This window comes from Bubalus bubalis, chromosome 2 (genome assembly GCF_019923935.1).
Source record: "Bubalus bubalis isolate 160015118507 breed Murrah chromosome 2, NDDB_SH_1, whole genome shotgun sequence".
Taxonomy (NCBI): domain Eukaryota; kingdom Metazoa; phylum Chordata; class Mammalia; order Artiodactyla; family Bovidae; genus Bubalus; species Bubalus bubalis.
The window spans coordinates 141,858,660-141,877,196 of NC_059158.1; the positions used below are offsets into that span (position 1 = coordinate 141,858,660).

The window sequence follows — 18,537 nt, forward strand, 5'->3', positions numbered from 1 at the left end:
TAAGATGACATTCTCCACCTCTACAAATAAAAGAATTAAAAAAAAAACCTAGTCATCTGGTCCTATCACTTCATAGCAAATATATGGGAAACAATGAAAACAGTGACGGACTATTTTCTTGGGCTCCAAAATCACTGCTGATGGTAAGTACAGCCATGAAATTAAAAGATGCTTGCTCCTTGGAAGAAAAGCACTGACCAACCTAGACAGCATATTACAAAGCAGAGATATTACTTTGCCGACAAATGTCCATCTAGTCAAAGCTATGGTTTTTCCAGTAGTCGTGTATGGATGTTAAGAGTTGGACCATAAAGAAAGCTGAGGGCTGAAGAATTGATGCTTTTGAACTGTGCTGTTGGAGAAAACTCTTGAGAGTCCCTTGGACTGCAGGGAGATCCAATCAATCCATCCTAAAGGAAATCGTCCTGAATATTCATAGGAAGGACTGATGCTGAAGCTGAAACTCCAGTACTTTGGCCACCTGATGGGAAGAACTGACTCATTTGAAAAGACCCTGATGCTGGGAAAGACTGAAGTCAGGAGGAGAAGGGGATGACAGAGGATAAGATGGTTGGATGGGATTACCGACTTGATGGGCATGAGTTTGAGCAAGCTCTGGGTGTTGGTGATGGACAGGGAAGCCTGGAGTGCTTCAGTCCATGGGGTCACAAAGAGTCGGACGTGACTGAGCGACTGAACTGAGTCAACCAAAAGATTTAAGGGATGTAAGATCTCTCTCATCACTCTTAAAACATCAGCTCTTGATGCTATCATTTTCAAGAAGGGTGCTTTTTTCTTGTCTTGAGTTCTCCTTCAAAAGAGGGCTGAGTCTTACTGTAGTGGATATGATTGTACTTAAGAGGCAGGGCTGTTTAGACAGGTAAAGAGAGCTCAGTCTTCCCTGAGGAGCTTGGAATTTGTCCTGTGTGCAGTGGCGATCCTGAGTGTACCAAGCAGGGTGGTGGCCTGATGGAAGCTTCCTTTATGTGGCAGGCCCCTTGCCAACATCCCCTGACTCAGCCCATATACTGTCTGTGTGCACCTCCAAATATTCTGCCCACATCAGCCAGATGGAGCAGGTCATGCCCATCATTCCATGCATAAAAGTCAGCCCTCCAGCCAGAGCTGTTGAAGAGTGAGTTAATTTCTGACAGCATGTTTCTTAAGACACCGGTGAGGTGGTAAGAGTTAGCTGTTTAAATTGGGAGAACTGGTAGATTTGGATAGGAGTTTAAAATAATCAGAGCTCTTTCCACTGGGCTCTGTGATGGCTAGTTTATCTTTGATGGTAATTATACAGGTGAGGTAGATGAAGCTCTCAATAGCCCTGAAGATCCTTAGGAGAGCTGGTTGCCTGCTCTTGCCTGGATATGGTTCATTTGCTGGTAAAAGAGAAAAGCATCCTGATAACTTGCCCTCAATCTGATAGAAGTTTAATCAAACCAAGTGTTCCTATTATTTCGGACTTCCAAATAGATTTCAACTGGATGATGATTACAATAACTGCAATTTATTAACACTTTTAGTAAGTGCTAAGTACCCTGAGAAGTTTCCCAAAGAAAGGCAATGCCAAAGAATGCTCAAACTACCACACAATTGCACTCATCTCACACACTAGTAAAGTAATGCTCAAAATTCTTTAAGCCAGGCTTCAGCAATACGTGAACCGTGAACTTCCAGATGTTCAAGCTGGTTTTAGAAAAGGCAGAGGAACCAGAGATCAAATTGCCAACATCCGCTGGATCATCGAAAAAGCAAGAGAGTTCCAGAAAAACATCTATTTCTGCTTTATTGACTATGCCAAAGTCTTCGACTGTGTGGACCACAATAAACTGGAAAATTCTGGAAGAGATGGGAATACCAGACCACCTTACCTGCCTCTTGAGAAACCTATATGCAGGTCAGAAAACAATAGTTAGAACTGGACATGGAACAACAGACTGGTTCCAAATAGGAAAAGGAGTATGTCAAGGCTGTATATTGTCTCCCTGCTTACTTAACTTATATGCAGAGTACATCATGAGAAACGCTGGGCTGGAAGAAGCACAAGCTGGAATCAAGATTGCCAGGAGAAATATCGGTAACCTCAGATATGCAGATGACACCACCCTTATGGCAGAAAGTGAAGAGGAACTAAAAAGCCTCTTGATGAAAGTGAAAGAGGAGAGTGAAAAAGTTGGCTTAAAGCTCAACATTCAGAAAACTGAGATCATGGCATCTAGTCCCATCACTTCATGGGAAATAGATGGGGAAACAGTGGAAACAGTGTCAGACTTTATTTTTTTGGGCTCCAAAATCACTGCAGATGGTGACTGCAGCCATGAAATTAAAAGACGCTTACTCCTTGGAAGGAAAGTTATGACCAGTCTAGATAGCATATTCAAAAGCAGAGACATTACTTTGCCAGCGAAGGTCCATCTAGCCAAGGCTGTGGTTTTTCCAGTGGTCATGTATGGATGTGAGAGTTGGACTGTGAAGAAAGCTGAGTGCCGAAGAATTGATGCTTTTGAACTGTGGTGTTGGAGAAGACTCTTGAGAGTCCCTTGGACTGCAAGGAGATCCAACCAGTCCCTCCTAAAGGAGATCAGTCCTGGGTGTTCATTGGAAGGACTGATGCTGAAGTTGAAACTCCAATACTTTGGCTACCTCATGCGAAGAGTTGACTCATTGGAAAAGACCCTGATGCTGGGAGGGATTGGGGGCAGGAGGAGAAGGGGACAACAGAGAATGAGATGGCTGGATGGCATCACCGACTCGATGGACATGAGTTTGGGTAAACTCTGGTAGTTGGTGATGGACAGGGAGGCCTGGCGTGCTGTGGTTCATGGGGTCGCAAAGAGTCGGACACGACTGAGCGACTGAACTGAATTGACGTGAAGTACCCTGAACTGAGATGGACATATTACATAGATTATTTTGTGTGTTTTCTTTTAATTCTGTTAAGCCATGATTATTAAAATATAAAAATTGAAAATTTCCTCTTAATTCTGAGTATCAGACATAATCACTATTAATGTTTGATCTATGTACCTCTAGTAAGTATATGGAATATACACACACACATACATGATTTTAAGTACATTGGCTCAATATTATTCAGTAATATGTTTTTCACTTAATATATCCTGCGTATCTTTTCATGTCAATTACATAAAATCTCTGTTATCTATTTTCACATTGCATAGTATTCTATGTACCATTATTTATTTAACCAGTTTCTTGTTAGTAGACTTTCAGGCTCTTTCTAGCTTAGGGCTGTTACAAATAGTCCTTCAGTACCTCTCCATGACATTTTTGCACACTTGTTCTGTTATTTCTTATGATAAACTTCTAGAAGCAGAACATTGGTTTAAAGGGTATTGCTAATTGTCCCTTAAAAAGTCTGTTTCAGCTTATACAGCATTACCATTTCAAAGTGCTCATTTCCCCAAACTTGACCAACACTGGCATTTTCTTTGCCTGTCTTTAGATATTATTCCTCATTTGTGCAGCAATCTTATAAATTAGGTGCTCATCTCAGAGATTAAAAAACAAAACAAGACAAAACAAAACCCCAACAAACCCCGAGACTTCAGGAAGAAACTTGCCCCAGATCACAGAGCTTACTAGTAATAGTGCTAGGGTTTCAGCCAGCCCTTCATGGCTTCAAAATGGGTGGTTTCTCCACTTCCCTGGGACTAGTAAAGTCATTTTTTATCTACTTTGCTTTAAGCTCATCTACATTTGCTAAGCCCACTGTCTGATATCTTGCCATTGACATTTTATTTTACAATCTTCCATTGACACTGGATTAAGAAAACGTGGCCATCTCTTCCATTAAGTGGTAAACTCACAAAAGCTTTTCCTTCTCTGAGTCTCTAAGGCTGCTCCCTTGAGGCATTGTGTGCAATTTCAGCACATGCAGTAAAGCTATTGATATATTTATTGGGAAGTAAGTTTATCAGATTCTCCCTATCAGGTTAAAAACTCCCCTGTCACTGGGTTCTTACCTGGAAGAGGGCAAGGGAGAACCTTCTTCACTTCTATTTAGGTGGTTTTTCTACACAACCCGTTTGGCATGGGGACTTGTGTTTCGTTATCAGTTAGCTAAGTGTTTCAGTGTGAGGTTAGAAGCTTGGGGCTGAGTATAGCTGGGGAAAGAAGAGATAGTAGCGGGGAAGAAAATCGGGAAAGAGAACAGGTGTGACATAAAAGCTAGCAGGGACTAGGAACAGCCTTAGTTCTCCTTCAGTTTTGTAAATGATTTCTCTCTCACCCCCAGGAGAACCAGTGAAGAGACCCATTCAGGAATCAGGAGCATTTTTGCCTCAGGTACAGAATAAATGATCTGGCTTGGTAGTATAAGCACAGTATAGAGGAGAACACTGATGGCTTTACAAATATCTGTCTATTAAGAATTCTTTGTGACAGTAGGATGCTGAGGATGCTATTCTGAGAGCACTTCTGTTCTAAAGGGGAACCTTGGATGTAGCAAAGAAAAAGATGTTGAAGTGGATTGCATTAGTGCACTTTGGAATACAGGAAAATTCCAAGTGGCATTTCTCTTCTCAGCTGAGTGATTGCTGAGTAAATAAGTAAGCAATGACTCCGAACCTTGACTTGTTATGACTTTTTCTATGCTGGTACGTCTTCTCCATAACAGAAGGCAATAAAAGGCCTCCTTTTGTGTTGGTTTGGAAAAATATCACTTGTATAAACGCAGGTTGCTGTGGAAACTTATGACCAATCTTTTCTCTGTGTTTTACGTTATCTTTATCTCACAAAGCTAATGCGTAAAGGGACTGCAGGTTTCATTAAAGTTAATTAGAAACTAAAATAACTGGTTGATGTTGAAGGGAAATGTCAGTCATGGTGACTTCAGCCTGTGCCTATTGAGTAACTCATCTGCCAAAAGGAAATTTAAGGAAATCCAAAAGAAAAGATAGTATGGGGGGGACCTTGAGGTAAGAGAACAATGTTTAGCTTCTTTGACAATCCCTGCTTTCCTTTCCAGCACACGGTAGAAGAGAGATATAAGATGCAGAGCAAGCCCCTGGGAATCTGCCTGATAATTGACTGCATTGGCAATGACACAGGTAGGTGTGAAGGCTTCAGATGAATTGATGCTCCATAGTGAGATTGAGGCACACACAAGCAGTATTCATCAGAGGCATCAACACTAGCTGCTGTTTAACAAACCACTGCCCAAAAATGTGGTTTCACACAGGAAGGGTAGTTTCTTACTCATGTCTGGTGGGATGGGGCTGGGGAGCTTTGTTGCAGGTGTACATCAGTGGTGTCATCATCTGAGGGCTTGGAGTTGTCTTTGGCTCCTCTGTGTATGGCTGGTGGACGACGGAAGTGAATGGAGGAGCTCAGAAGGACTTGAGGAACAGGCTTGAAAGTGATACGTATCATTTCTACCCACAATCCTTTGGTTAGAACTCATGGCCCCATCCAACCACAGTAGACAAGGAACTGAGTCTAGCTGTGTGTCAGGAGGAAAACGAAAGGGAGTTGGAGGAACCCATAGTGCTGTCTCTGGTACAAAGGCAAATTTTGTGAAAGTTGGGGAGGTCTTTTCTTTCCATGCTAGATGCTGCGGCAGGAAGGAGTCCTGAAATCCAAGGAGGGGTTAAAAATGGAGGGTTTTTCTGGGCTTCAGTATTATCAGATGCCCCATCATTTCACCTAGATAGGTCTTTAAAGCTTTTCTGGGGAATATTAAAAATAGGATAAATTTGTACTCATTTAGAGGCACTGTGTCTGCCATCCTGTACTTTGGTTATTGGCCTGAGTCTATACTACCTGTTTATCCTTGTTTGGATCTGAATGGATTTTCTTAGCTGTTGGATGTCTGACTTGAACTGAATCAATCACTGGTGATGCATCAAAAAATAATGAGAAGAGCTTATATAAGTGCAATAAAATTTGGTTTCATTATTTATCTCTTTCTTGAAAGGATCGATCGTTTTATTTCCACAGTTTTCCAGCTTCTCAACATTCTCTTAGAATGAGTCAGAACTGAGTTTTTTTAGGCTCACTCAAAATGTTACCATGGTGGAACTTGCCTGGTGGTCCAGTGGCTATGACTCTGCTCCCAGAGCAGGGGGCCTGGGTTCGATCCCTGATTGGGAAACCAGATCCACTTGCCTTAACTAAAGATCCTGCATACCCCCCAAAGATCAAAGATCCTGTGTGCCACCACTAAGACATGGTGTGGCCAAATAAGTAAAAATAAATACGTATATATTTAAATATTACCATGGTGAATTTTATGGGAAGAGAATCCAAGAAAGGTCCAATTAGCAACTATTACACTGAATTTCCTGGGATTTCAGATATGATCTTACTTTCTCCTGTCCTGTATTTAGTTAGATGTGAGAAATGCTGTCTCTTGAGCTATAGATGTGTCCTGTATTTATTTAGTTTTATTTTTCTTAAATTGAGGTGTATTTGATGTACAAGATTTGTTCTTTCTGTTTTAGCCCTTGTTGCTGCTGCTGCTGCTAAGTCGCTTCAGTCGTGTCCGACTCTGTGCGACCCCATAGACGGCAGCCCACCAGGCTCCCCCGTCCCTGGGATTCTCCAGGCAAGAACACTGGAGTGGGGTGCCATTTCCTTCTCCAATGCATGAAAGTGAAAAAATAAAGTGAAGTCGCTCAGTCGTGTCCGACTCCTAGCGACCCCATGGACTGCAGCCCACCTGGCCCCTCTGTCCATGGGATTTTCCAGACAAGAGTACTGGAGTGGGTTGCCATTGCCCTCTCCGGTTTTAGCCCTTCAGTTTAGTTCAGTTCAGTTGCTCAGTCGTGTCCGACTCTTTGCGACCCCATGAATCGCAGCACGCCAGGCCTGCCTGTCTGTCCATCACCAACTCCCGGAGTTCACCCAGACTCACATCCATCGAGTCAGTGATGCCATCCAGCCATCTCATCCTCTGTCGTCCCCTTCTCCTCCTGCCCCCAATCCCTCCCAGCATCAGAGTCTTTTCCAAAGAGTCAACTATTCACATGAGGTGGCCAAAGTACTGGAGTTTCAGCTTTAGCATCATTCCTTCCAAAGAAATCCCAGGGCTGATCTCCTTCAGAATGGACTGGTTGGATCTCCTTGCAGTCCAAGTGGCTCTCAAGAGTCTTCTCCAGCACCACAGTTTAAAAGCATCAATTCTTTGGCGCTCAGCCTTCTTCACAGTCCAACTCTCCCATCCATACATGACCACAGGAAAAACCATAGCCTTGACTAGACGAACCTTTGTTGGCAAAGTAATGTCTCTGCTTTTGAATATGCTATCTAGGTTGGTCATAACTTTCCTTCCAAGGAGTAAGTGTCTTTTAATTTCATGGCTGCAGTCACCATCTGCAGTGATTTTGGAGCCCAGAAAAATAAAGTCTGACACTTTTTCCACTGTTTCCCCAACTATTTGCCATGAAGTGATGGGACTAGATGCCATGATCTTAGTTTTATGAATGTAGAGCTTTAAGCCAACTTTTCACTCTTCTTTTTCACTTTCATCAAGAGGCTTTTTAGTTCCTCTTCACTTTCTGCCATAAGGGTGGTTTCATCTACATATCTGAGGTTATTGATATTTCTCCCGGCAATCTTGATTCCAGTTTGTGTTTCCTCCAGTCCGGCATTTCTCATGATGTACTCTGCATAGAAGTTAAATAAGCAGGGTGACAATATACAGCCTTGACGTACTCCTTTTCCTATTTGGAACCAGTCTGTTGTTCCATGTCCAGTTCTAACTGTTGCTTCCTGACCTGCATACAGATTTCTCAAGAGGCAGATCAGGTGGTCTGGTATTCCCTTAGTATTCACTTAAAAATAAGGAAATGTTTTCTCAGAAAGAGATTGTGTAATCGTCCTCCTATTTTGGTTGTAACCAGTTTTGTTTCATTCATTAGCAAGAAGTTCCCACCTGGACTTGGTGCAGAATGTATAGCTGTTGTATGAGGAGAATCACAAAGATAAAGCCATGACTTGTGACTTTCATGGCTAAGTTCCAGTGTCTACCTCCCTTGTTGAGTTATGAACCTCTTGTGGGCTGGGACTGAGTGTGTATTTGTATTTTTCTGTGTGATAGAGTTGTGATCAGAGTTGAGCCCTGGGATACCACCATGTAGGTGGGAATCATGGCTTTGCCGTGTCCTAGTTTGTTACCTGGGGCACTTTTTCTAGCTTCTCTGTAGCTCCATTTTTCTTCTGTAAACAGACTTCATTACAGGACACACCTCATAGGGAGATTGGGAAGAGTGAGTGAGTTGTACTTGTAAAGAACTTAGGGCAGTGCCTTAAACACACACACAATACATTTAGCAGGCACTAAAATATCCATTTTGTGGACATTAGTTAATGTTACTTGTCCGTTTTGTTTGTTTAATTTTAGTTGTAAATTGCTGGGCTAGAACTCGCCATGGCTTTGAGCTTAGCACATGGAGCCTGACCCCAGACCAGTGAGGGACCAGAGAACTGGGATCCAGAGGCCTGTATCAGTATCTGCAAAATAGCTCAAAGATGTTGTCTGTTGATGGGTACACAGGACTTTGCCCCAACACTGTTCTTGACTTTGTTTCTCCCTGGTCTCACATTCCCTCCATTCCTTCCTTTCCTGATTAACAGCTGCTTGAATCTGCCCATTGGAACTCAGGGAGGGTCATGGAAGCTGGGTGAAGGCTGTTTTCTGTAATCAAAGAAATGCAGGGCCCCTGCACAGTATCACTCTTATCCCCATTTTCAAGATGAGCAACCAGAGCACAATAAACTCCCTTTCTAGCTTTTCTCATTAAGTAATAGAGCTGGGATTTGAAAGCTTGACTGCAAAGCCTCTGTTTTTAGCTACTTTGCTGTAAGTGCCATGAGGGTGGTGAGCTTCTGCTGTGTGTCTTCAGAACCTGGAACTGGGTGGCACATTAGAGTTCAGTAAATATTTGTTGGGTGAATGAACGAAGAAATAAGCGCTATTGGTCTTGGTATGTTTCTAAAACCATTCCTTTGTACCTGTAGAATTTAGCAGACTCCCTTACACCTATCTGTTCCTGTCCTCAAAAAAAAGTGAGACTTCTATCCAAAGAGTATGTGATTTCCCCAAAGCTTTATAGGTTTATTCTTCCTTTATTCCATAAACATTTATTGAGCACCTACTATGTGCAAATCACCACGCTTGGCCCTATATGAAGCAGGTATAGAGGCCACAGGTAGAGACTGGCCTTAGAGCCACATTGTGAACAAAGATAAGGTTATCATTTGGTGGCTCATTCTTTTAAAAATTTTTTTTAACTTTTTGTTTTATAAGTGGCTCATTCTTGAGAAGAATCTTTAGAGAAGTCAGTAGCCTCTTCTTGGAGCAGACGTAGAGGCTTAAGGATTTGGGGCTAATTGTCTCCGTTCAGTGGCTTTGTGCTTGGTGTCCTCAGGGTTGTGTCACTTGTGTCAGAGACCTAGCAAAGCTAGACTTACACGAGCTCCTGCTTCAGGGTGCCCTGACAGAGCATCTTGTTAAGGAGGGGAGAAGTGAAAGCCCCAAATCACAGACACATGGACTCTGGACCTTGACCTTGGGCTCTGGCTGGGGTTTTTAGGCTGAATGAAAGATGGTGTTTGCAGATTTTAAGAGGATGTGTTTATTCATCTTTTCTCCCTCACTGTTTCTGAAAAGCTTGAAGATTTTTGTGTGCTCTTTTAACTAGGCTAAGATGTAGATTTCTTTAACAGATGCTGCACATTTCTCTGGGAAATTTGCGCAAGTAAACTTTCTCTTCTAACAGAGCAGCAGTGGGTCTGAAAGCCAAAAGTTGATCACAGAGAGAGCTTTGCAAGGGTGTTGACTGGAGCTTGGCTGCTCCTTGGGGTCATGCAGCCCCTTTCCTCGATTTCGCTTAATGGAATGGGTGACAACCCAAATCAGCAGCATTTTCCTGTACTGATAGATATAAACAAATCTCAGCAAGGGGAATCAGAGCAGCCATGGTGGCCTCTGCTGCTGAGCTTTGAAAACGTGGAAGTCTGACCCCTGAGATGGTGATGGAGGCTTCATCCCCTTACAGCAGCCGCTGTTGCCTGCCAGCTTGAGTGCCAAGGAAGAGAAGCCTCCCCCTCTTAACTCCCATGGCGTTAGCAGACTATTAAAGATCCTTCCCTGGGAATTGGGCGGGGGGAGAGTGTATGGAACCAGGAAGTCTGTGGTGTATGCTTTTTTTTCCTGGGCATTCTTTTTTAGTGTGGCTGTGCTGGGTCTTTGTTCCTGGGCAGGCTTTTCTCTAGTTGCAGTGAGCAGAGGCTACACTCCAGTTGCAGTGCACGGCCTTCTCATGGCAGTGGCTTCTCTTCATGAGGAGCATGGGCTCTAGGGCATGTGGGCTTCAGTAGTTGCAGCTCCTAGGTCTAGAGCACAGGCTCAGTAGTTGTAGCACATGGGCTTAGTTGCTCTGCGGCACGTGGGATCTTTCCAGATCAGGGATCGATCCTGTGTCTCCTGCATTGGCAGGCAGGTTCTTTACCACTGAGCCACCAGGGAAGCCCTTTCTGAGCACTCTTATCCTCTGAGACTTAGGCAACCATTCAGTTGGAAACCTAGAATCACTAATGAAATTTCCCTTTAAATCGTTGTGTGTGTGTGTGCGTGTGTGTGTGTGTGTGTGTGCATGTGTGCCCTCAGCCATGTCCGACTCTTTGCGAACCCCTGATCTGCAGCCCTCCAGGCTTCTTTGTGCATGGAATTCTCCAGGCAAGAATTCTGGAGTGGGTTGCCATTCCCTTCTCCAAGGGATCTTCCAGACCCAGAGATCGAACCTGCGTCTCCTGAATTGGTAGGCAGGTTCCTTACCACTGAGTTACCTGGGAAGCCCTTTAAATCAGTGCTACATAGCAAACCCTTTTTTCACAGACAGCATAAACCTAGGATATAAAGAAGAATTTTAGGTCCACAAGCCCTTATTGGAGACCCTTGTATTTCAAAATTTAAAAGTTTAAGAGTTCAGAATGATGATATGGTACATATACTGTAATTTATAGAACATGCCAGTGGGGTCTAGGGTAGTGCCCCATAATCTGTGATTATTTCTACAGCAAAAGGAATGGATATTTGCACCAAGTGGAATAAAGGCTATAAATAGCTTTTCATTAGTTCAGGGAAGATTTTGCTACAAAACAAGTTAGGGAAAAGAACTTAAGTTTTTCAGAGCTTCTGGAGTTTTGGAATCGTGGAAAAGGCATGGTGGGTATGTGGAAAAGCAGAGGACTTTAAGGCTGCCTAAGGAACCACAGACACCTACCTCTCTTGACATGCACTTGACATGTTTATTATTAATATAGTTTTCTCCTAAGAAAAGCTAGTCCTGAAGGAATTACTAGTCATCATTTGTAGCTTAAAAAAAAACGACATTTGAAAAGTAGCTTATAATTTTGTGTGTCCAGTAAATGGATTGTCCAGTAAAACCCCCTGATCAGTGTATCTGAACAAATGGAAAGTCAGGTTTATACAAGCCCTGCCCCCCACACTCCCCACTTCCTTTCTCACTCTTCTGTCTTTATTCACCATTTTCCTACCACTTGGAGGCCTGTCCTTTGCCCTGCTGTTTCTTTGGGGGGAACCACAGCTGAATTACACCTTTCCCATAATTTCCTCTTCAGGTGTCTCGGACTGCACTGACTTTCCCTACTCTGATCTCTTATTTTACCTAAACTCCTGCTGCTCTATGTGACATGTCAGTCATTGTTTTATGCACATTTATACACATCCGAGCACTCCAAGTCCAGCCTCCCAGCCCCCGGCTCGCTGCCGCCCCCTCTCCTATGTGATCATTCTGCACCATGCCCTGCCACACGTCAGGTGGCCACCAACCACGGCCACAAGCACCTCCGTCCCACACTGTCAGCGATCCACACTGATGCCCAAGGCCCCGGCAGAGCTGTTGAGGAAACCTCCTGCGGCGATGGCAAGCACCCTTCCGCTCATGGGAGCTCCTTTTCCGCAGGGGATTCCGCCGTTACCCCATGTTGGTGCACTTCATTGGCCGTCCACTTCACCTCTGAAGAAAACAGTCTATAAACAGACATGAAACCCTTTGGTGATAGAGGAGCCCAAGATTGGGCTAAAAGGAGACTGTGGTGTGCGATTACCCCTGGGGAGAATTCCTAAGGGAAGTCAATGACAGGTTGGGGATAGGGGATGGAGTGTATCCTGGATAGATAGATAGTTTGGAGGGAATGGGAAACTATTGGATGTCATAACTAGGTGAGGGGTGTGTGGAACAGGGAGCTGTGTGTGTATGTGTGTGCCCACGTGCCCACCTTTGGTTAGGAGTTGGGGAGGGAGGTCTTCTGGGTAAATCTTACCTCACTGTCATAGGACTGAGAGCCGTGGTCAGGCAGGTGGAATACCATGTTGGTTGGGTAGTCCACCCTGGCAGGCATCTCTGCCTAGAGCATACCTACAGCCTGCCATCTGGTTGGCAAGGTTTTCCCGGCCGGCCCCACTGGTGTCTGCGAGCTCTCTCACTTCCACTGTGCTGTGGTGTAACTACCAGCACAGGTCCGCATTCATCGTCACTCCTACGCCTCCTGGGTGTCTTGGCCTGCCTCCCAGAGCCCACTGAAGACCAGGACCCTCTTGGAGCCGCCACCCGTGCACGAGAGTCACAGCCAGCCCCAGACCTGGCACAATGGCTAAGCCTCCCATAGTGGTTGCTGGCATGAGGCACGGGGTAAGGAAGGTGTGCTCGTGGCCACTGGCCCCACTCGTAGATGTAGATACCCCTCCTGCACCTCCTGCTGTGGCCACCATCGTGCAGCTGCTCACACCCACGGCGACCACCCCAGCCCACCCCTAACCCCACCCTATCCAACCCCACCTCCTTACCACCACCAACAGCAGAAGCCCCAGCACAAGCCCAGGAGCATCACTGCAGCCACGAGGGGCACCAGCCACAGCCCCTCAGCAGGGAGGAGGGCAGGCATTGGGAGGCCCCAGGTGGGTCATGGTGGAAGCGGTGCTGCTGAGAGTCCAAGCAGTGGCGAGGACATCCAAGATGGAAGAAGCTGGTGGTAGACAGCTTGGAGTGGGCAAGGTTGCCACTGTGGCCAAAAGGTTTGTCCTGGGGGACAGTGGAGGTGGTCTGACCATGCTTGGGCTAGAGCTGCAGGGCCCCAGGGGGCTGCTGTCACAGCGCTGAGGCTGGCGGAGCAAGCGTGAGCTAAAAGGGTGGTAGGGTTGTGCCAGGGAAATCAGTAGGTAGCAGGGGGAGAGAAGAAAGGCTTCCTTGACCAAGAATCGAACCTGGGCTGCAGCGAATCCTAACCACTGTACCACCAGGGAGCATCAGGGGTTTGTCCCTGGCCTGCTCCTGCTGAACCCAGCACCTCCATGCCACCCACTCTGTGCCACCTTGGTGCCCACACCTGGCCCAAATGAAGTAGGACAAAGGCCAACAGAGTTTTGCCAAGAAAACCCACTGGTCATAGCAAACACCCTCTTCCAACAACACAAGAGAAGACTCTACATATGGACATCACCAGATGGTCAATACCAAAATCAGATTGGTTATATTTTTTGCAGCCAAAGATGGAGAAGCTTTATACAGTCAGCAAAAACAAGACTGGGAGCTGACAGTGGCTCAGGTCATGAATTCCTTATTACCAAATTCAGACTTAAGTTGAAGAAAGTAGGGAAAACCACTAGACCATTCAGGTATGACCTAAATCAAATCCCTTATGATTATACAGTGGAAGTGACAAATAGATTCAAGGGGTTAGATCTGATAGAGTGCCTGAAAAACTATGGACAGAGGTTCATGACATTGTACAGGAGACAGGAATCAAGACCATCCCAAAGAAAAAGAAATGCAAAAAGGCAAAAGATTGTCTGAGGAGACCTTACAAATAGCTGAGAAAAGAAGAAACGCCAAAAGCAAAAAAGAAAAGGGAAGATACACCCATTTGAATGCAGAGCTCCAAGGAATAGCAAGGAGAGATAAGAAAACCTTCCTCAGTGATCACTGCAAAGAAATAGAGGAAAACAATAGAATGGGAAAGACTAGAGATCTCTTCAAGAAAATGAGAGATACCAAAGGAACATTTCAGGCAAAGATGGGCTCAATAAAGGACAGAAATGGTATGGACCTAACAGAAGAAGAAGATATTAAGAAGAGGTGGCAAGAATACATAGAATAACTATACAAAAAACATCTTCATGACCCAGATAACCACAATGGTGTGATCACTCACCTAGAGCCAGATATCCTGGAATGCGAAGTCAAGTGGGCCTTAGGAAACATCACTATGAACAAAGCTAGTGGAGGTGATGGAATTCCAGTTGAGCTCTTTCAAATCCTAAAAGATGATGCTGTGAAAATGCTGCACTCAAATATACCAGCAAATTTGGAAAACTCAGCAGTGGCCACAGGACTGGAAAAGGTCAATATTCATTCCAATCCCAAAGAAAGGAAATGCCAAGCAATGTTCAAACTACCACACAATTGCACTCATCTCACATGCTAGCAAAGTAATGCTCAAAATTCTCCAAGCCAGGCTTCAACAGTATGTGAACCAAGAACTTCCAGATGTTCAAGCTGGATTTAGAAAAGGCAGAGAAACCAGAGATCAAATTGCCAACATCCTTTGGCAATTATAGAAAAAGCAAGAGAATTCTAGAAAAACATCTATTTCTGCTTTATTGACTATGCCAAAACCTTTGACTGTGTGGATCACAACAAACTGTGGAAAATTCTTCAAGAGATGGGAATACCAAACCACCTGACCTGCCTCCTGAGAAATCTGTATGCAGGTCAGGAAGCAACAGTTAAAACTGGACATGGAACAACAGACTGTTTCCAAATTGGGAAAGGTGTATCTCAAGGCTGTATATTGTCACCCTGCTTATTTAACTTATATGCAGAATACATCATGAGAAATGCCAGGCTGGATGAAGCACAAACTGGAATCAAGATTGCCAGGAAAAATATCAATAACCTCAGCTATGCAGATGACACCACCCTTATGGCAGATACTAAAGGGGAACTAAAGAGCCTCTTGATGAAAATGAAAGAGGAGAGTGAAAAAGCTGACTTAAAACTCAACATTCAGAAAACTAAGATCATGGTATCTGGTCCCATCACTTCATGGCAAATAGATGGGGAAACAGTGGAGACAGTGACAGACTTTATTTTCTTGGGCTCCAACATCACTGCAGATGGTGACTGCAGCCATGAAATTAAAAGACACTTGTTCCTTGGAAGAAAAGCAATGACCAACCTAGATAGCATATTAAAAAGCAGAGACGTTACTTTGCCGACAAATGTCCGTCTAGCCAAGGCTATGGTTTTTCCAGTAGTCTTGTATGGATGTGAAAGTTAGACTATAAAGAAAGCTGAGTGCTGAAGTATTGATGCTTTTGAACTATGGTGTTGGAGAAGACTCTTGAGAGTCCCTTGGACTGCAAGAACATCCAACTAGTCCATCCTAAAGGAAATCAGTCCTGAATATTCTTTGGAAGGACTGATGCTAAAGCTGAAAGTCCAATACTTTGGCTACCTGATGCGACCCTTGATGCTGGGAAAGATTGAAAGCAGGAGGAGAAAGGGGACGATAGATGATGAGATGAATGGCATCACTGACTCGATGGACATGAGTTTGAGCAAGCTCCAGGAGTTGGTGATGGACAGGGAAGCCTGACGTGCTACAGTCCACGGAGTTGCAAAGAGTTGGTCACAATTGAGCAACTGAAATGACTGATATCCTTTGCTTCTCCAACAAGACTGTGGGCTTCTTGAAGAATAGGAACTACATGGTTTACTTCATCTGTATCCTGTAACCATAGTGTTTCTCTAACACAGGAAGAGGAACTTTGTAAAGCATGAGTTTTGAGGTCAAGCGAGTTTTAATAGATGAGAATAATTTGTTCCCCTTTAGGAGCTTTGCGATGCATGTTGGCCTTAAAGCTTCTGAGCAGTCTTTACTTCTGAGTAAAGAAACCTGGTTAAGTCTTGTCAATCTTGCATTTGTCCTTCATGTTTGACCTCAAAACTCCCCTTTCCACTAAGAATATGATGCGCACTTGTGTTGCATTCATGTGCTTTGTAATAATTTGAGCTTGGTTTATTAAAGTTACTCAGTAAGTGATTGTAAATAGACTGGTGAAGCAGCCACCCTTTCTTTTATATTCTATACATTTATTTAATGAATCCCAGTTTGTAGGTAGTATTAAGATAAATGTGAGCTCATTTCAGTCAAAACACATTCTAACTGGATGGAGTCATGACATTTTACTGTATTTAATTTTTTGGATTTCATCTCAGTAGTCCCCAAACTGGTGGGCAGTGCTGATTCTAGCTTTTCCCTAACAGCCCTGTACTGTCAGGCCAGAAGAAATCCCTCTCAGGAAGTTAATAAAGGAACAGCTGAATTTTACAGAGCTAGGGCTGGGTCAGGTGTGGAGTTTCCAAGATGGGTAGGAGAAGTGGGACTTCTGCAGTCGGTTGAAGTTTTATTTTCCAAACTCAACACCCACATTTTTCTTCCCCTATTTGCAAAGAAGGACAGGGAAGTTACTGTTGATACATGGGGGTGCAGGATCTGAATCTGGCTGCTCTGAATCCCTTTTAGTTAGCTTTCACCCTAAGGGGCTTCCCAGGTGGCACTAGTGTTAAAAGAACCTGCCTGCCAATGCAGGAGACATAAGAAACATGGGTTTGATCCCTGAGTTGGGAAGATCTCCTGGAGAAGGAAATAGCAACCCACTCCAGTATTCTTGCTTGTGCAACCCTATGGGCTGTAGCCTGCCAGGTTCCTCTGTCCATGGAGTTGCACAGAGTCGGACACGACTGAAGTGACTTAGCACACTGGTTTCTAAGGAAGTAGATTGCATGCAAGAGAGGCATCGCAGGCAGGCTCTATGATTTGTGGTGAAGTGGCTGCCTTTGTATTCTTTAAAACTAATATCTTAAAATTTTTTTATTTACTTATTTTATATTTATTTTTGACTGTACTGGGTCCTTGTTGCTGCACACGGGCTTTCTCTGGTTGCGGTGAGCAGGGGCTGCCCTGTTGTGGAGTGCTGGCTTCCCATTGCAGTGGCTTCTCTTGTTGCGGAGCACAGGCTCTAGGCACGCAGGGTTTGGTAGTTGCAGCACGTGGGGTTACCTGCCCCATGGCATGTGGGATCTTCCTGGACCAGGGATCGAACCCATGTCCCCTGCATTGGCAAGTGAATTTTTAACCTCAGGACCACAAGGGAAGTCCCCAAACTAATATCTTATATTTGAATAAGCACTCACAGTTTGCCAAGCATCTTGACAGAAATGTCAATGAATCCTTACAGCCACCCTCTGGAGGATGGTTTAGTCACTGATCCATTTTATAGATGAGTAAGTTACAGATGTCATTTCTTCAAAGCCACACTATCATGATCTTCATCCTGTATACACTGGCTTATATCCATGTTCTTGCTGGGTCAAGAAAACACAACAGCTAGCCTCAGTCCTCCCAGAGAAGGCAATGGCAACCCACTCCAGTACTCTTGCCTGGAAAATCCCATGGATGGAGGAGCCTGGTAGGCTGCAGTCCATGGGGTCGCTAAGAGTCGGACACGACTGAGAGACTTCACTTTCCCTTTTCACTTTCATGCATTGGAGAAGGAAATGGCAACCCACTCCAGTGTTCTTGCCTGGAGAATCCCAGGGATGGGGGAGCCTGATGGGCTGCCATCTATGGGGTTGCACAGTCGGACAGGACTGAAGTGACTTAGCAGCAGCAGCCTCAGTCCTCATCATCTGATAGAGAAAAAGGTGTGTTATTAATGGGAAATGCCAGCTGGGATCTCTTCAGACTGTGTCCATTGGATGAGTGTTGCCTCAGGAATATTTTAAGGGATCCTCTGTCTTTGTCTGAGGCCCATCCAGGTCTGGTGTTCTGATTGGCCTTATACTTGGCCTTGAGGACCTGTATGGCTTTTGGATCCACTTTCAGCTTTATTCTTTTTCCTTCTGTTCTTCTAGACTGCAGATTTCTATCTCCTTCTTAGCTCTTCTGTTAGTGTAAGTTAGCCTTCTTTCAGGACCAGACAAGGTTTAGACCCATATGTGGGTGGAGGAGTCAGGACTGAAACTAAGACCTTGTGAGTCCAAGACTTCCTCTTTTACCCAGTTTCATGCAGTGGCCTGCTGACTGCCTTGCGACAGCCCAGTCAGAGCCTGCAGGCAGCCCAGATCAAAGCAAGAAATTAAGTAAGGCGCAGGATAGCATGGGTTCTGTTCAGCCCCTGCATACAAGGATGGAAAGGGAGGAAGTGGCTTTCTTTCAAGGGCTTTGATAAGAGAGTCAATCTATCAGTGAAAAGAGGCTTTTGAGGGAACTAACAAGTAAACAAAAGAGCTTTGAGTCTGGTGTTTCTCTGTTTGCTTCTGCCCCCTAGAGGAGAGAATGCTCCATGATTGGAGAGTGACTCCTGAAAGGGAGAGTTTGGAATAAAGCAGAGGGGATGGCACTGGGGTCCCTGTCCAGGTTCTCTCATGGTACAGCCCCACCTGAGCACAGAACTGGGCACTGAAGCCTTGCCTACACCCT

General features: G+C 44.6%; 1 protein-coding gene across 14 annotated transcripts in view; it reads left to right on the plus strand.

Annotated features, from left to right (window-relative positions):
- The window catches only part of CFLAR (CASP8 and FADD like apoptosis regulator), a 54,610-nt gene that overhangs the window by 31,094 nt on the left and 4,979 nt on the right, over window positions 1-18,537 (plus strand). For all 14 annotated transcript variants that reach the window (XM_025277988.2, XM_025277987.3, XM_025277979.3 and 11 more), the window contains 2 exons: window positions 4,262-4,311; window positions 4,994-5,075. In XM_025277988.2, the coding sequence (XP_025133773.1) occupies window positions 4,262-4,311; window positions 4,994-5,075 (132 nt within the window). The remainder of the gene's footprint in view (window positions 1-4,261; window positions 4,312-4,993; window positions 5,076-18,537) is intronic.